At 44.6% G+C, this 15811-nt stretch overlaps 1 protein-coding gene across 1 annotated transcript in view; it reads right to left on the reverse strand.

Moving 5' to 3' along the window:
• Positions 1-299: 299 nt before the first annotated feature.
• LOC144938095 (uncharacterized) overlaps positions 300-15811 on the reverse strand; it is a 43293-nt gene continuing 27781 nt past the window's right edge. The window contains exon 6 of the mRNA XM_078865792.1: positions 300-5641. Within this exon, the coding sequence (XP_078721918.1) occupies positions 4798-5641 (844 nt within the window). The 3' untranslated portion in view covers positions 300-4797. The remainder of the gene's footprint in view (positions 5642-15811) is intronic.

Here is a 15811-nt window from a genome sequence, read left to right on the forward strand (position 1 = left end):
GCCCGACCTGAAGCACCAAGCCTATGACACTTTTCTGCTCATCAGCGGACGAAATGTAAAATGTAGCAGTGGCGGTATGGAACTTATTCATCCTGCAGCAGCTCACGTTCTCTGCAATTTCCCCTCTGCGTAAAAACCGCAGAAGGAATAGCAGCCGCTGTGAAGAGTGTTTGGTGTTGCAAGAAATGCCGATATGGCATACTGTCCCACTGACATTATTGGCGATTGCCTGTGTTATTAATGAGGGAGCTTAGCACATTCACACAAATCCAAAATGTCAAACAAAGATGAATTCGTCTTAAAACGTTTATTTTATTACCAATGTCAATTACAGTTTTGGAATATTAAAAAAATTTGATAACATCGTGACAAGTAGTAGTCTGAACTTCAGATTTATAACCGATTAATATTACAAAATATCCTTCGAACAGTCGTCGTATTAAATTGGTTTTAAATACGGTACTGATGGAATAAAACAATGTGACTGAAACCTGCCCAAGCACATGACACAACACAAATTAACTTTTCCGAGAGTTTAAATATCCACGAGTCAAGTTAGAAGTCATCCTAATGAGCATTATTAGTAAAAGTTTACCGTCTTTAAAACCCATTGTCGGCTCAAACTATCAAATGGGTTAACATATGGGTCACCATAACATCCAAGGGGCACAATACAAAACTTCCTGTGTAATAACATACAGAGTGCGGATTTAACAAAACACAGATGTACAGCATTGCAAAAGCTACCTGCCTTTTCCAGACCACCAACTCCAGAGAACTGACCGTGGCCATTTTGTCACTTAGACCAACAATGGGCACAGAGCAAACCAGTTGACAATGTTCATTGCAAACTCAAGTTCAGCCTCACTTGTGAATATTGGCAGTGGTGCACCAGTCGGGGACATAGAGAATGTTGCCACTCCTGCCAGCAATTTTACTTTTTGAAATCTATATTATTTACATTAGATTCCAAGAACACAGGATGAGATGTTACTATCCTTTGTGCAAGCACTTCCAAGAGTTCATGAACAGTGAGCCTGGTGAAATTTGGGGAGCGCATCTACAGTAGTGTACCTTTGGTTCCTAGGGTGTTTCGGCCTTTCACACTATACACCCTCCCCAAAGGCGGCCAGCGACAGGGTGATCAATCCTACACTTGCGTCCCATTCCCAATTAGTCATAGGAGTTGCCTTGTTGTTGATAGCCAACATCCCATGGGTTACGTTAATTAACATTAAAAAAATCTTAACTAATATGCTGTGATTTTTTTTCATGTAAATGTTTTAGCATTTTTGTAAATATTAAACTCACTATCTGGTGGGGCCTTCTCACATTGCCACCCCACATAGCCCATTTCTCTGGGCCGATGTTAACTACCTCGTCATGTTATACAGGCGGTCACGAGTTAGATCCAAACCCCGATGATGCCTGTATATTTGGAGTTGGCATGTCTCTCTCCCCGTGGTCGCGTGGATTTTTCTCTGGGTTCCTCCAGTTTTTTCCCTCTACATTTAGAATCAACATCATGAATTTAGAGTATTTGGCTGCTATACGATTCCACATGACAAGCCAATTTCTTGAGCTATAATTTGTGATAGCCAGGTCCCTTCTGAAAAAGAGTTACATAGCTCAGTGAGCCTTACCTGGTAAAAGAAAATATTTTTTTAGTTCAGTTTAATGTTGCACCAACTGTGCTACGATTTACTGATGGAAATTGTCCTCCATCCGACTGCGTTGGGTCGCTCGCCACACCTCACACACGACTGTACTGCAGACCTGGACAGTTCTCCCGCCCCTACGTCCACACGGTCACAGAAGAGCGCCTCCACTGCCACACCACTTCTGATAGCGATGCAGCAAAGCAGGCCCGCAGGAGGCTGGAGTGCTTATGACACACAAAGTGCTTGAGACAAAGCACAACACCTTGCCGAGCTTGTAAGGGGATCACAGACCATCGCGAGAACTGTGGTCATCCTCACGCAGTGACTTTGGGCTACCCACCGAATGAAGATGATCATGGCATCGCATGCTTTAAACTATGCCTTTGCAACTGTCTGGAATACTCTCCATTTGACATTACAAGTTCACTGGGACTGTTCACTTTTAAATTTATAATTGAAAACTCGTGTGTTTAGGACTGCTTTTTACGTATCGTCTGTTGTCCCTCCCCAAAACCTGATTAGCGCGGTTAGCTATGTACGGTACGAAAGAAGTGCATCACTCAGGTATTTTGAGCTGGTGGTCTGCATAAAGGCTGAGAGCATGTGTACATGCAAGGCTGCACACCTCTGTGTTAAATCTGTTTCCAGCCGGCATTAATATTTGCATTGCGATATTTTCTCGTCATTTACATGAGCATTGTTGACCAATATAGTTGAACACCTCGGCTTACAGGCCTCACAGACAGACATTGGGCAGCCCCACACTATTGGAGACATGGGCTTACGAGAGCTCGCTTGCATGTTATATCAAGCTGCAGACTGCCAGATGAGCCCAGTCATTACATCGTAAAATCTCTCCAAGTTGGACTCCAGTAAGCCACAATGGACAAACTCAGACTGAAACTTTGTTCGTACCCTATTCCAGTTGTTGCTGCTGCTACATGGTAATATTTGGCATTTTGCAGTTGGCGAAAGGAATCAGCAGTCCACACGGTGCAGTTCATTGCAGTAACCAGGCGTCTACGGTGTAACCAGGTCCCCATCGAACATGAGTGTTTATTACCCATTTTATTTTACCTGTGCCAAAATAAAAACCTAAACGAAGTAAATTGAGTTTGTATTAAAATAAATATTTAACAAACATTTCATTTGATTCATAAAATGAATGCTAAAAATGGAGAGCACTGCGGAGCCCGCAGTGGAGCAAGACAGTCGGTGGGGCCCGGTCCCCGCAGTTTCCCACGCACCACCCCCGGCGGCTCGCGCAAGATTTTCACTTTCCAAATCGGTGTTTAAAGCCAGTCGGGGGAATATACTCAGCCTTCCACCTCATCACGGTGAGGATACGCTTCTCTGAATAAACTGGAGTGATTTTATTTATGCAATTGTAAATATTTTATTATTCTGTTTAAATTCCTTGGTGTTAATTATACGTGAATGGAGCAAGTTCCTTAGTTCATTATTCTCAGCATCAGATACCTCCCCCAAAACACAGATAGGCTCCCCCAATGACTCCGATTACACATTTTGTATTTTCTGCTCCAATAATTTATGTATGCAGCTACTTTCAAGTGCTAAACTGCAGTTCCCTTGCAATTATAACCATATTATTACTACTACTCTTGTTTACCTAGGAAAAGCCGGAGTCTCAATACTTTTAAGGAAGGTCCTGCCATGTTTTCGCAGAAGAGGGCAATGTTGCTGTGTGTGATTCCAGTTGAGTAACTTACAGGTAATATTTCAGCACTGGGATGTTTGGACAACACTGCTTACATTGCATAATTTTTTTTTTTGCTATCGGAAGAAAGTGGGAAACTCAAGAGAAAAATCCACGCAGTATAGGTGGAGAATAAATAAACTCCATATAACGTGGTGCCCAAGTCGGGAATGGAACCGAGGCTCTTCTTGGTTTGAGGCATGGGTATCACCACTGCGCCACCCTGCCGTGTTGTCTGGGCTTTCTCGGCAGCCTGTGGTTGTGTCCATGAAATGCTGATGAGTTGTTCGGAGAGGATACGACATAATGCCATCATGCAAGGCCTTTCGTACAATGGAAAAAGCTTATTTTAAAAATCTCCAAGCATTAGGCAATTTCAAATCTTAACGTCTTACATTTTCACATTGCCAAGTCGCTGTACACAGTGGCAATCACCACGTGGAAGTTCCACGATGCTTCGCGTAAGTGACGTCGAAAAATGTAATCTAAAATTAAAAGATAAAAAAATGTAACTTTAAAATGTACAAAAAAATTACAAATCGCAGGATATACCTGTAGCAAGTTTTCTTCAGAAGTCCGTTACAACAAGCCTCGACTTGCCAGTGTGCCAATTGCAGGCTCCCTCAGCCTGTGCACACCTGCTCAGGGGATAACGATCGGCTTTAATCTTTAATGTGATATTTATCAAGCCTGCAAAGATCTGCAGGTTACCTGGAATAGATTCCAACATTTCGTTCGTTTCTCAGTCCGCATGTCTTAGTGAGGGTCCCAGAGGCAGCAAATTGAGGGCAGTCCAGACCTCCCTTTCCCTGGCGAGAAACTCTAGCTCTTCCTGGGGAATTCCCAGATGTTCCCAGGCCAGCTGAGCAACCTCGTCCCGCCAGCTGGGCCCGACCAGGTTACGTGGGTCACCCGGCCAAGAGGCGAACACAACCCCCAGGCCTGGCTCCAGGGGTGTGTCCCGGTATCCCTTGTCCGGGTGAGGTTCTCTTATTTTGGTATTTTTTTACCATTCATTATTTAATGACAATTTGGGGGAAGTCACAAATCATACACACACATTTCTGGGGGAAATCACAAATCATACACATTTCTGTAGGTGTGAATGGCTGATATACTACATGACTTAAGGAAAGCATTTAAAATCTAAGAATGAAACAATTCGGGCAAAACACATTCACATACATTTCACTCTACCAGACAAACAACACTGTTGCAATGGACTTCTGATATTAGCCAGCAAGCTGTTGGAATGATTGTCTGAACAATGGCACACTTTGCACATCCTGCATCATATGCCCAACCAAATGTAGAGTTCTCACGTAACATTTAGTAGCAGACAATACATCCATTATAGGAGAATGCCCAAAAGCCCCTTTCTCGGCAAGGTAGTCTCCCGGAAAATACATTACATTACTTTTAGTTCTGGTTGCAGGATCCCTGCAGTGAGGAGCTGGGTATCTCATTCATGTGGCTGCCAAACCCCTGGGCCATGCCGAATGCCTCGGGCATCATGGAGCCGTGCATCGCGTGCTCGTGTCGACCGTACTCCAGACCCATGTCCCGCCTGTCGAACACGGCGCTCATCGGCTCCGACTCCTGCATGGCCGCTGCCGCTGCGGGCATCTCCACAGCGCCGTCGGCGCTCTTCTGCAGCGTGGGAGGCGACGCTCGCTCCGCCCTCTCTCCATCCTCTGCCGTGGCTCCGCGCCCGTGGCTCCGGTAATGCTGGGCAAGCGTGCCGATATGTGAGAAACCTATGCCGCACTCCTCACAGATGAACAGCTTCTCGCCGCTGTGCGTCTTCTGGTGCCGTCGGAGGTGGTGCTTCAGCTTGAAGGTCATCCCGCACTCGGTGCAGGCGAAGGGCTTCTCGCCGGTGTGCATGCGACGGTGGCGCGCCAGGCAGAAGGACTGTGAGAAACGCTTGCCGCACTCCTCGCACGCGAACGGCCGTTCGCCCGTGTGCTTGCGAACGTGGACCATCAGGTGGGAGCGCTGAGAGAACTCCTTCCCGCAGTCCTGGCAGCGGAATGCTTCCTTCCCATCCACGGCCGACAGCTTGCGGGAAAGCCCTTTGCGGGCGTTCTTCCGCCGCGCAGGTTTTGCCGGCGGCCCAGGGCGATCGTCCTTGCGCAGGAACGGTAACGGCTCTTGGTCCGCCCGGCCAAAGCAGAGCTCCTCCGGTGTGCCCCCAGCCACCCCGCCTGGCAGGTCGTCATGATCTGAAAGGCCACCAAGGTTGCTGTTATACAGGATGTTGCTTCGGGCAAATTTTCACACATGCCATGGTGTAGCTGCGCTTTTAATCATAGCCAGCGCAACAATTCACACGTCACAAACACTATGGGCACACAGTGTAAGCAGGCTGACCACATGCGCTCACCCGCTATCAGCACCGAATCAGTGTACAGCATTTTTATGTTTTATTTTAGGAAAGTGTCTTTCGTGAGGCGGGGGTGATTCTCGTTCATACATATCAATATAAACACACAAGCAAAGGTGCAAAGGGGCAAGGGGAGCTGAGTTGAGTGGCTTGCAGGAGGGAGAGGTGAAGACATTCTGCCTCATCAAGACTCACAAGGGCTTCTATATTAAGCGCCGTCACGATGACAAATGCCAGGCTGACATTCCGCCTTAAAAAGTGACCGTGGAGCTTTCTATGATGGGTTTCCACCGGTGAGGATCACAAGAGAAAACAAATCCAAACCGAAGCTTCGTGCCGAACCAGTTAAGTGTTTCAGTGCAGAACTCCATGACAAGACACAAGACAACGCTTTAGTTCGGCTGCTTAATGGGACTCGAAAAATTTGACATCATTTAAAAAAGTTTTGATATTAAAACACCAGAAAAATTGCATGGTAATCATTCCTTGCTTGTTTGTAAACTTTAACTTTTAAGTCAGTCCTGTTCGTGGTATTTCCAACAATTAATAAGCTAGCATATTGATATATGATCAGCATATGAACATATACTTTTCGTGAACATAAATGAGCAGAAGCGCCAAATAGTTTGATCCATATGCAGCAAGGTTCCATGGTTTAAGCTCACACGGGCAGCCATGGATTAACACCGACAGCATCCGCCACCACATCCATCGCCACAAAGACCCCCCATGTAGCCTTAACAGACTGTTGGGGCAAGTGCTGTTAGCGAGCACCTATGAAAGATGGCATGGGGGATGGGTGGCCAGCACCACGCCTGGATACGTTTGTTTCTCCAGTGTCGATGTTTACACACTGCACCAGGTACTCATTTGAAGCTGAGTGAACCTCGGGGAGGCCCAGGAGCAGTTCAGATGATCTGTCACTGGTGTTGGCTGTAAGCGGGAATCGAACTCGGGTCACCCAATTCGTAGTGCAGCGTCCTCACCGCTACTACACGACCGCTCCCCCCACGTCACGCTGGCAGGAGGGACATGCAATCACTTAGATTTGCCTAATCCAACTGCAGTTCAATATCAACAATTATTTTCAAATATTTATAAAGTTCCATCATCTCTAATATGATTTATAAACGATGAAACTACTTGAGATAAATATCTTTTTCATGAGCTGTCAAGGGCCATTGCCCAAATCATCCCCTATTAAGAGATTTTTCCATGTAAGCCCACACAGTGTGACATGTGTTGAGTTTTTAGAGATAGAAGGGGTGGCTCAAACGGTCTCACCAAATGTTTATCTTTCATAAACAAAATGCACACCTAAGTTATTGTATTGTCAATGTATCTCAAACCACAAGTGATTTGCTGCCTGTCAGCTACAACGTATGCTCAACACCCTGGACGCCCTTGCAAACGAGATCTTCCATTGCAAGGGATTTCCCAGGTAAAATATTTTAATAAAAAAATAACCGGGTAAAAAAATAGGGGCAGAGTGATTGCAGCAAAACGTTCCAGTGTCCTGTGCCCTCTCTGAGGAAGAGCTGTGACTCGCTCTGGGAAAAGCAGCCACAAAGGTCAACAGTGACACTCTGCTGTGTTTATCTATGCAGTCAGAAACCACGGGACGTATATCGCGGTACCCAAGCTTTAACATGCACACAGGTCTGCATGCCCATACACTGACAAAATACAGCATCGACCATCTTTCATAAAAGCACATAATACTTTTGATGAGTGATAGCTTTATTCCAAAACATTGTGCCACTGTACAGTTGAACTCCAATTTTCCATCAACTAATTGTTGCCATGTGGATTATTTACAGGTCAAACAATTCTGCATTTTCTTTGCTAATTAAAATCAATCACATAAATCTAATGCTAACATACATCGCAAGGAACACTTCCACGTGTCTCAGAGCCCTGATGTGGCCTCAAACTATCACTAATACAATCAGCGTTCAATTAAACTCACTGCCAATGCATTGAATTTACATCCCAGAGACGAAACATACTGCAAAAACGTGGAATTTACAAAATGTCAACTTATTCTTAATGCACATTTTACAATCAGCACTAATGAGAAAAATCATTGTAGAAATGAAATGCATAATCTTGGCAAGAGCTACATTTGCAATTGGCATTATCATAGGAAATTAATTGACCTTGCCAGAATCAAGGTACCCTGTTCACCATCCTGGACGTTTCTTTACACAGCCTGAGGAATTTGAGATTATTAAAATAAGTAGTTTTGCAGATACTATAATTTCAAACTAAACTTAGTACTTAATTAAGCACGTTGTTATTAGTTTGATATTCACACTAACATAAGATGCACGCATTTAAAATTGTATTCTTCTATCACCAAGTTCGAGTTAAACACAATCCACTCAAAATTTTGACTTAAAACTTTCGTGACTGCAGGAATTCATATTCTTGGTTCTTTCGATAAAAAGCAATTAAAAAAATTAAATAAAAAAATTAAATAAAAATAACAATCCACTCTCTAACGTGAAACGCAGCGTGACATAAAATGACGCGATCTCTACAGAAGATACAATGTCACGTGACACCGAGATGTCAATTTAAGCATATCTAAGGTATGATGTTTCAATGCTAGAAGCTGAAGTTGAACATCTCATTTCGGCTGGTGTAAAATCAACAGTCAATTGCAGAGGATAACTCCGCACTGAAATGAGCGTACTTTGATCTTGATGTGATTCAATTATCGAAGCACAGCAGCTGAGACTGAGAACAAATGACAAACCATCAGCAAAGTGGCAGATGCTGGTGACGACCATCGCTATTTAAATTCAAGGCTCCCCTGCCTGAGTGACGTGACAGGTCGTTTTTACGGCATCCATCTACGAGGGCCGGTGCTCGAGCCCTCAGCAATCGGTCTCATCGACTCCACCAGCCGGAGACAGTAGCCCAAATCTTCTTGGTTCTTTCGGTAAAGTCACATAGAAGGGAAATAATAAAATCAAAATAAAACCTAATAAAATAATTCTCACGACGTTTCGGCTACAACGCAAGCAGCCGTCCTCAGGTGAAGAACAGGTCTATCGGGAAGACAGCGTCTGAATGAAACACCCCAGGCTTGGAGCGTATATTTAAGCTGGGTTGGAGGGGGAAGAGCGCCTTGACAAAAAAAAATTGCATATCAAGAGGAATTTAGCATATTTATGGGAAATGCAGATATGCGATTAGTCACTACTTGTGAAATGCGTAGGAGGTGGGCGGGGGGTTTCAAAGTCATATTATGCCCGTGCATTATGCAAGATTAGCAGCATCAAAGGGAGGGGATAGGGGTAGCATTAATAAAGGGAAGGAATGTTAATAGTATGTAGCTGCAGTAACTAAACCACCACGTAAAAAACTAAAGTATAAACTACATAGTATCATCAGTATACTAAATATACTCTCCAATAAGCTGAGCTACTAACAGTAAGTAATCCATTACAATTCTATGTCGCAAAAAATATAATATGCTTCCATCTAAACTTTTTTCTCTTACATCACACGGGTCTACCCCGTACTATATACAGCCATAGACAAACCCAACATTAAATTATAAACTGTATTACTATACACCACCCTATACCTTCGACTATACAATGTAATATTACACTATGTATTATCCCACCCTACTGTATACCACACTGCTGTATATTCACTATACAATTACGATACTATATATTACCTTATACATTGTATTAAACATTACAATTTTATACTATTTATTATTATACAATCTGCTATACACTATACCATTGACCGTCGCGTGAAAGATACTAAGAGGAAGCAACGAAATATGTCAATGGGAGAGTGGTGGTAGGAGACTTGCAGCGGAGCAAAGAATCCATTCTCTGCAGACAATACAAGATATATAGTCAATGCCAGTTAGTGGACTGCAGTCTGAAAGTCACCGTAAACGCGAACACAATCAGTTAAGATCCGAAATGGTTTATTACGTCCTTCCAATGATTGCTGAGCCAGAATCCATCTTATCGGTTGAAATTGTCTCTGTGTTTGTATATGTGGATCGCCTCATGAACGAATCTCTCATGGTAGCCAGATGGCTTGCAGATAACCTCTGTCTTGGAGAAGTCAATGTCATGTGAGCCCACTGAATTGTAACAGTGATCTGCCACGGCTGAGGTGTTTGTCCTACCGTGTTTCAGGTCTGCTTTATGTTCACGGATGTGGTCCGAGACATGTCGTTTGGTTTCTCCAATGCAACTGTTACCACAGAGGCAACTTAGTTTGTAGACGCCAGGGTACTGTATGTCTGTAACCACATCTTTTACAGACGGGACCAGATCACGGATTTTATGTACTGTGTTGAATCGGACCTGGATCATGTGTTTAATCAGGATTTTGGAGATCTTTTTTGTGACCCCAGCAATGTAGGGTAAGGTGATGGTTTTGAAAGGCTCCTCAACAGGATCCTTCTTGATGGTTGGAGTGATGGCTTTGCGGATTGTGTAGTTGAAGTAACCATTAGCCTTAAGAGCTTGGCATACGAGTTTGAGATCACTGGCAATGTGTTCCTGGTCGGAGATGCATTGGGCTCTATAGTATAGAGCAGGGGTCTGCAACCTTTAAGACATAAAGAGCCACTTGGACCCGTTTCCGAAGGAAAAAACAAACTGGGAGCCGCAAAACCATTGCAACTATTAAAACAAATATAACACTGCATATATTGTTTCTTACCTTATTGCTATATACAGGATCGTGCAGTCAGCTGTCAATCTGAATAAAAAAAGGACTTTTTCACTTAACAATGTAAAATATATTTTTGCAAATTAATAGCTAAATTACCTGGTTAATGGGATTTTTGCTCCTGAACCTCAGTGCACAGTGTCTGCACATCAGGGCTGTAAGACGTCACCTTCATTTTCACACAGGCTTGCAAGCTGTCATCTGTGAGGCGTGATCGATGTTTGTTTTTAATATAGTTCATGTTGGAGAAGACCTGCTCACATACATATGTGGAGCCGAAGATCGACAGGACTCCAAATGCATACTTTTTCATGTTTATATAAGTGTTGGGGATGGCATTCCATGTTTCGAATACAAGTTTGTCCTGTTTGGGAAGGTTTTCAATATCACTCCATTTATGATTCTGAGCCAGAATGGCCTTCTGACGGGCAACATCCTCAAGAGTAGCGGTCAAGCATTTGAACTTGGACACCCATATATCTTTGTCGGCTATATCAGCCAGTTCCATCTCAAGATCAGGTTGACTTACACCTGCAAATGCAGTCATATTCAATAGGGATGGATCGATCGCCAGGGGAGTGACAGGGAAGGATAATGTCGTTTTTTCCTCTCTGAACTCACAGAATCGTTTCCCAAACGAACTTTGCATTGTGGTGATTGCAGACTTGAAATATTCCAAATTTATCGTATCATGACTTTGTTTGAACTCTCTCAAAGAGGGAAAGTGAGACAGTGTACCTCTCTGTAAATCTTTGACAAACACTGTCAACTTGCGCTCGAATGCCAAAACCTCCTCCAGCATGTGCAGGGCTGTGCCTCCTTTCCCCTGAAGGGTTGTATTTAGCGTGTTTAGATGTGCTGTCATGTCTACCATAAAATGTAATTTTTCCAGCCACTCTGGCTGTTCCAGCTCAGCAAAGGTGAGCTCTTTGCTGCCCAGGAAGGTTTTTACTTCTTCCAAACATGTGACAAAGCAACGGCAACGTTATTGCCTGTCACCGGGCGGGCAGTGTGGAGCTGAGCGGCGACCTGTCAGCAGCGGCAACGCCAGAGCAGGTGTCACAGTGCGCCTCCTCCCCTCGCTAGCATCCGCCCCGGAGCCGCGGTCAAGGTTCAAAAGAGCCGCATGCGGCTCCGGAGCCGCAGGTTGCCGACCCCTGGTATAGAGTATTGATGAGGGAATTCTTCTGGGATGGATGGTGGTGGGAATCCGGTTTTAGGTAAGCATCCGTATGGGTGGCTTTCCTGTAGACAGAGTGGCTCATTGAACCATCAGGTCTCCTTTTAATTAGGACATCCAAAAAGGAAAGCTTGCCATCTTTTTCGACTTCCATGGTGAATCTGATGGCTGGGTGTATGGAATTGATGTGGTCGAGGAATTGGTCTACAGCAGGCCGGCCATGTGGCCAGATGACAAAAGTGTCATCGACGTACCTCTTCCATAAGGTCGGGCGTAGAGTGGCAGTCTGGATGGCGTCAGTCTCAAATTTCTCCATGAAGACGTTGACTACAACCGAAGATAGGGGGGAACCCATTGGGGTGCCCTCAGTTTGTTTGTAGAAAGTTCCATTCCAGGTGAAGTATGTATTGGTTAAGCAGTGTCTCACCAGGGGGGGTACCCCAGTATTCAGTCCTTGATGAACCAAGTCTTCAATGATTGCGATGGTGTCAGGTACAGGAACTTTGGTGAATAAGGAAACCACATAAAAACTGACAAGCAGGTCGTCTGGGGACAGGGAAATTCCCTTGATTGTCGATACCAGGTCAGTAGAGTTTAGTACCGCAGAGGTGGTTTTTCCAGTGAAAGGCCGCAGGATTTCAGACAAAAACGAGCCAGTTTGTAGGTGGGGGAGTTTATAGTAGAGACAAGAGGTGTATCTTCTTTATGTATCTTTGGCAAGCCATATAACCTTGGTGGCCTGGCTGCAGAAGGTTTCAACGAGAACTGTTTGGTTTGATCAATTAATGCGGTTGAATCAGAAATGATTTTGTTGGTTTTAATGACGAGGCTGTTGGTGGGGTCTCTTTTTATTTTTGTATAACTGCCATCGTTGAGTAGTTCTTGAATTTTGTTGTTGTATTCTATTTTGTCCATGATGCCAGTGGCATTGCCTTTGTCGGCTGAGAGGATGACAATGTCATCCCTCTTTTTTAATTGAGCTAATTCAAAACGCTCATCTTTGCTGATGTTGCTAGCTGGAATCTTAGCGTTTTTGAGGGTTGCAGCGATTTCAAAACTTGCTACGTCTGCAGCGATGTGACCCAGGCCCTTGAGATCCACATCTACTCGGGCAATGATATCATTAACTGATATGTGTCTAGGTGTGACTGCAAAGTTTAGTCCTTTAGCTAAAACGGATTTCAGACCATAAGAAATAGAACTGTTACTGCGATTAATTACGACTTTGTTAACGTCTAGCTTTTCAGCTTGTATTCTCCGCAGGGAATGGATTCTTTGCTCTGCTGCAAGTCTCCTATCACCACTCTCCCATTGACATATTTTGTTGCTTCCTCTTAGTATCTTTCACAATGGTATAGTGTATAGCAGATTGTATAATAATAAATAATATAAAATTGTAATGTTTAATACAATGTATAAGGTAATGTATAGTATCGTAATTGCATAGTAAATATACAGCAGTGTGGTATACAGTAGGGTGGGTAAAATAATACATAGTGTAATATTACAATGTATAGTCGAAGGTATAGGGTGGTGTATAGTAATACAGTTTATAATTTAATGTTGGGTTTGTCTATGGCTGTATATAGTACGGGGTAGACCCGTGTGATGTAAGAGAAAAAAGTTTAGCTGGAAGCATATTATATTTTTTGCGACATAGAATTGTAATGGATTACTTACTGTTAGTAGCTCAGCTTATTGGAGAATATATTTAGTATACTGATGATACTATGTAGTTTATACTTTAGTTTTTTACGTGGTGGTTTAGTTACTGCAGCTACATACTATTAACATTCCTTCCCTTTATTAATGCTACCCCTATCCCCTCCCTTTGATGCTGCTAATCCTGCATAATGCACGGGCATAATATGACTTTGAAACCCCCCGCCCACCTCCTACGCATTTCACAAGTAGTGACTAATCCCATATCTGCATTTCCCATAAATATGCTAAATTCCTCTTGATATGCAAATTATTTTGTCAAGGAGCTCTTCCCCTTCTAACCCAGCTTAAATATACGCTCCAAGCCTGGGGTGTTTCATTCAGACGCCATCTTCGCGACAGACCTGTTCTTCACCTGAGGACGGCTGCTTGCGTTGTAGCCGAAACGTCGTGAGAATTATTTTATTATGTTTTATTTTGATTATTTTATTATTTCCCTTCTACGTGACTTTACCGAAAGAACCAAGAAGATGAATCCCTGCAGTCACGAAAGCTTTAAATCGAAAGTTGCCCAAATGTCAAGCTGCTAGATCTATAACACAGCACCCCAGCGTGGTGGACAGTTGGAGGAATGCTGACAAACACAATTTCGCTCTCACTTTGGCTCTTCGCGCTCACCGCTGCGCAAAATATCCACAGAGGCAACAGAACGCTGAGAATAGAACCGCATTCAAGCGAGACCCATTCGCAAAACAATATCAATATCTTACCACAGGACTCGAGCCTAAACTCTAGAAAAGCTCTACCAGCTGCTAAAAACTACGCCTAAGAATAATGAAAACTCTCTTGGAAAATGTTGGCGAATAACCTGGATAGTGCACCGATATGGCACAAATACTACACGAAAGACCAAACTAAGGAATCAGCTCACTGGACTTAGCTCTATCATGACATTAAGCCCGTGCAAAACGCAGATCAGAACAGGAAGAGTCTGCACAAAAGGACGAGGAAAAACCCCAAAGCTGCAATTGTAATAACCAACCACGAGCCATGGACCGCCTACTATCTCTATGCTCGACATGCTCCTTCTCCACACGTCCAACAGACAACTGAATTTGACTGGCATGGTAAGACACCGTGACCAAATGTAGCCCTACCAAACAAGTGGGCCGTGAAAAACACCGCAAAATAAGCGTTCTGGGGATCCCAATTCATGCCAAAATACCATCGATATTTATCGTTTCAACTTGGACCATGCAGCATTCACTGATGCTTGAATAGAGACAACTCAATGGGGTGTGAGGAACCACAGAAAAACAGGGGAGGCAGCCACATGCAAGCTGGCACCAACAATTAGCCCAAGCTCCGCACCTCTTTGTACATGAAGGTGATATCAGCCAATTAACGAGTGTTTACCATACGTGAGGAACCGGAAGCACCAGCAGAAAACCCACACACGTGAGGGAGAAACGCTATCCCGTGCAGATGGAATAGGTCGAGTCCACATTTTTGCTATACTGCATTCTCCTGGTGAAACAGGGTATAAGTAGCACATCTTGTGGTGATCCACCTGTGGCGTAGTGCGTGAAGCCTTCCCCGTGAGCTGGAGATAGTGTGGTCAGACCAGTGTAGGAACGGGTTTTGGGAAGAGAACAAGCCAACCAGTTCTAGGGCAGCGTCGGCTCTTCATTGACGGACCCGTCTCACGGGATTGGCCCAGGGACCGCACAATGGGCTGCGCAGCCCTATAAAAGGAGTGCCCAAATCGGCAGTGTGGGGGCACGCAACTCAGGAGCAGCGGCGGCAGCAGCAAGAGTGGCTGGGCGAGCTCCCACCCTCAAAGAGCGACACGAGTGAGGACCAGGGGATCGTCACCAAGTAGGAGCTGAGTGCTGTCTCCAACTCGATAGAATAGATATCGGACAGGGAAACATTAGGTGACGGTATGATTATTGTTATGTTTCCAGCGACCGATCTGGGGAGTGAACCAGGGCCGGTGGGACGTCTAAAACCCCCAAGAGCATGCCAGGAGCATCAGGCACAGGGAAACAAGCGAGCTGCAGCCTGGCACTGACCAAGAGTGAAGTCGGGTGCTATCGGGTTACCAGGGTGGCTGCTTGGGTGGCCCACGGACATCTTCCACTGTCAGAGGACGGGTACTCTGCGAAGCAGAGTTGCATAGGGGAGAGAAAAACCCCTGGAGAAGGAACGAGGTATCTCTGAAGCAGAGTTGCATAGGGGAGGTGGACGACCCCCCTTCCCCAAAAGCTTCTGTGTGTCTCGGGAAAGCGGTAGGGACCGTAGGTGTGAGTGGATGCGTGTGGGTGATCTGGTATTGTTATTTGGTTGATGTTCGTTGTGGTAGCCTGCTCCACGGCATAACTCCTCTGCCTGGGGTGGTCGGTGTCAGCTCGGAGTAATAAAAAGCTGACATCCCTAACAGCCAGGACTCTGAGTGGTCGAACACCAGCACAACGCGATACACC

This window comes from Lampetra fluviatilis, chromosome 21, assembly GCF_964198595.1.
Source record: "Lampetra fluviatilis chromosome 21, kcLamFluv1.1, whole genome shotgun sequence".
Classification (NCBI taxonomy): domain Eukaryota; kingdom Metazoa; phylum Chordata; class Hyperoartia; order Petromyzontiformes; family Petromyzontidae; genus Lampetra; species Lampetra fluviatilis.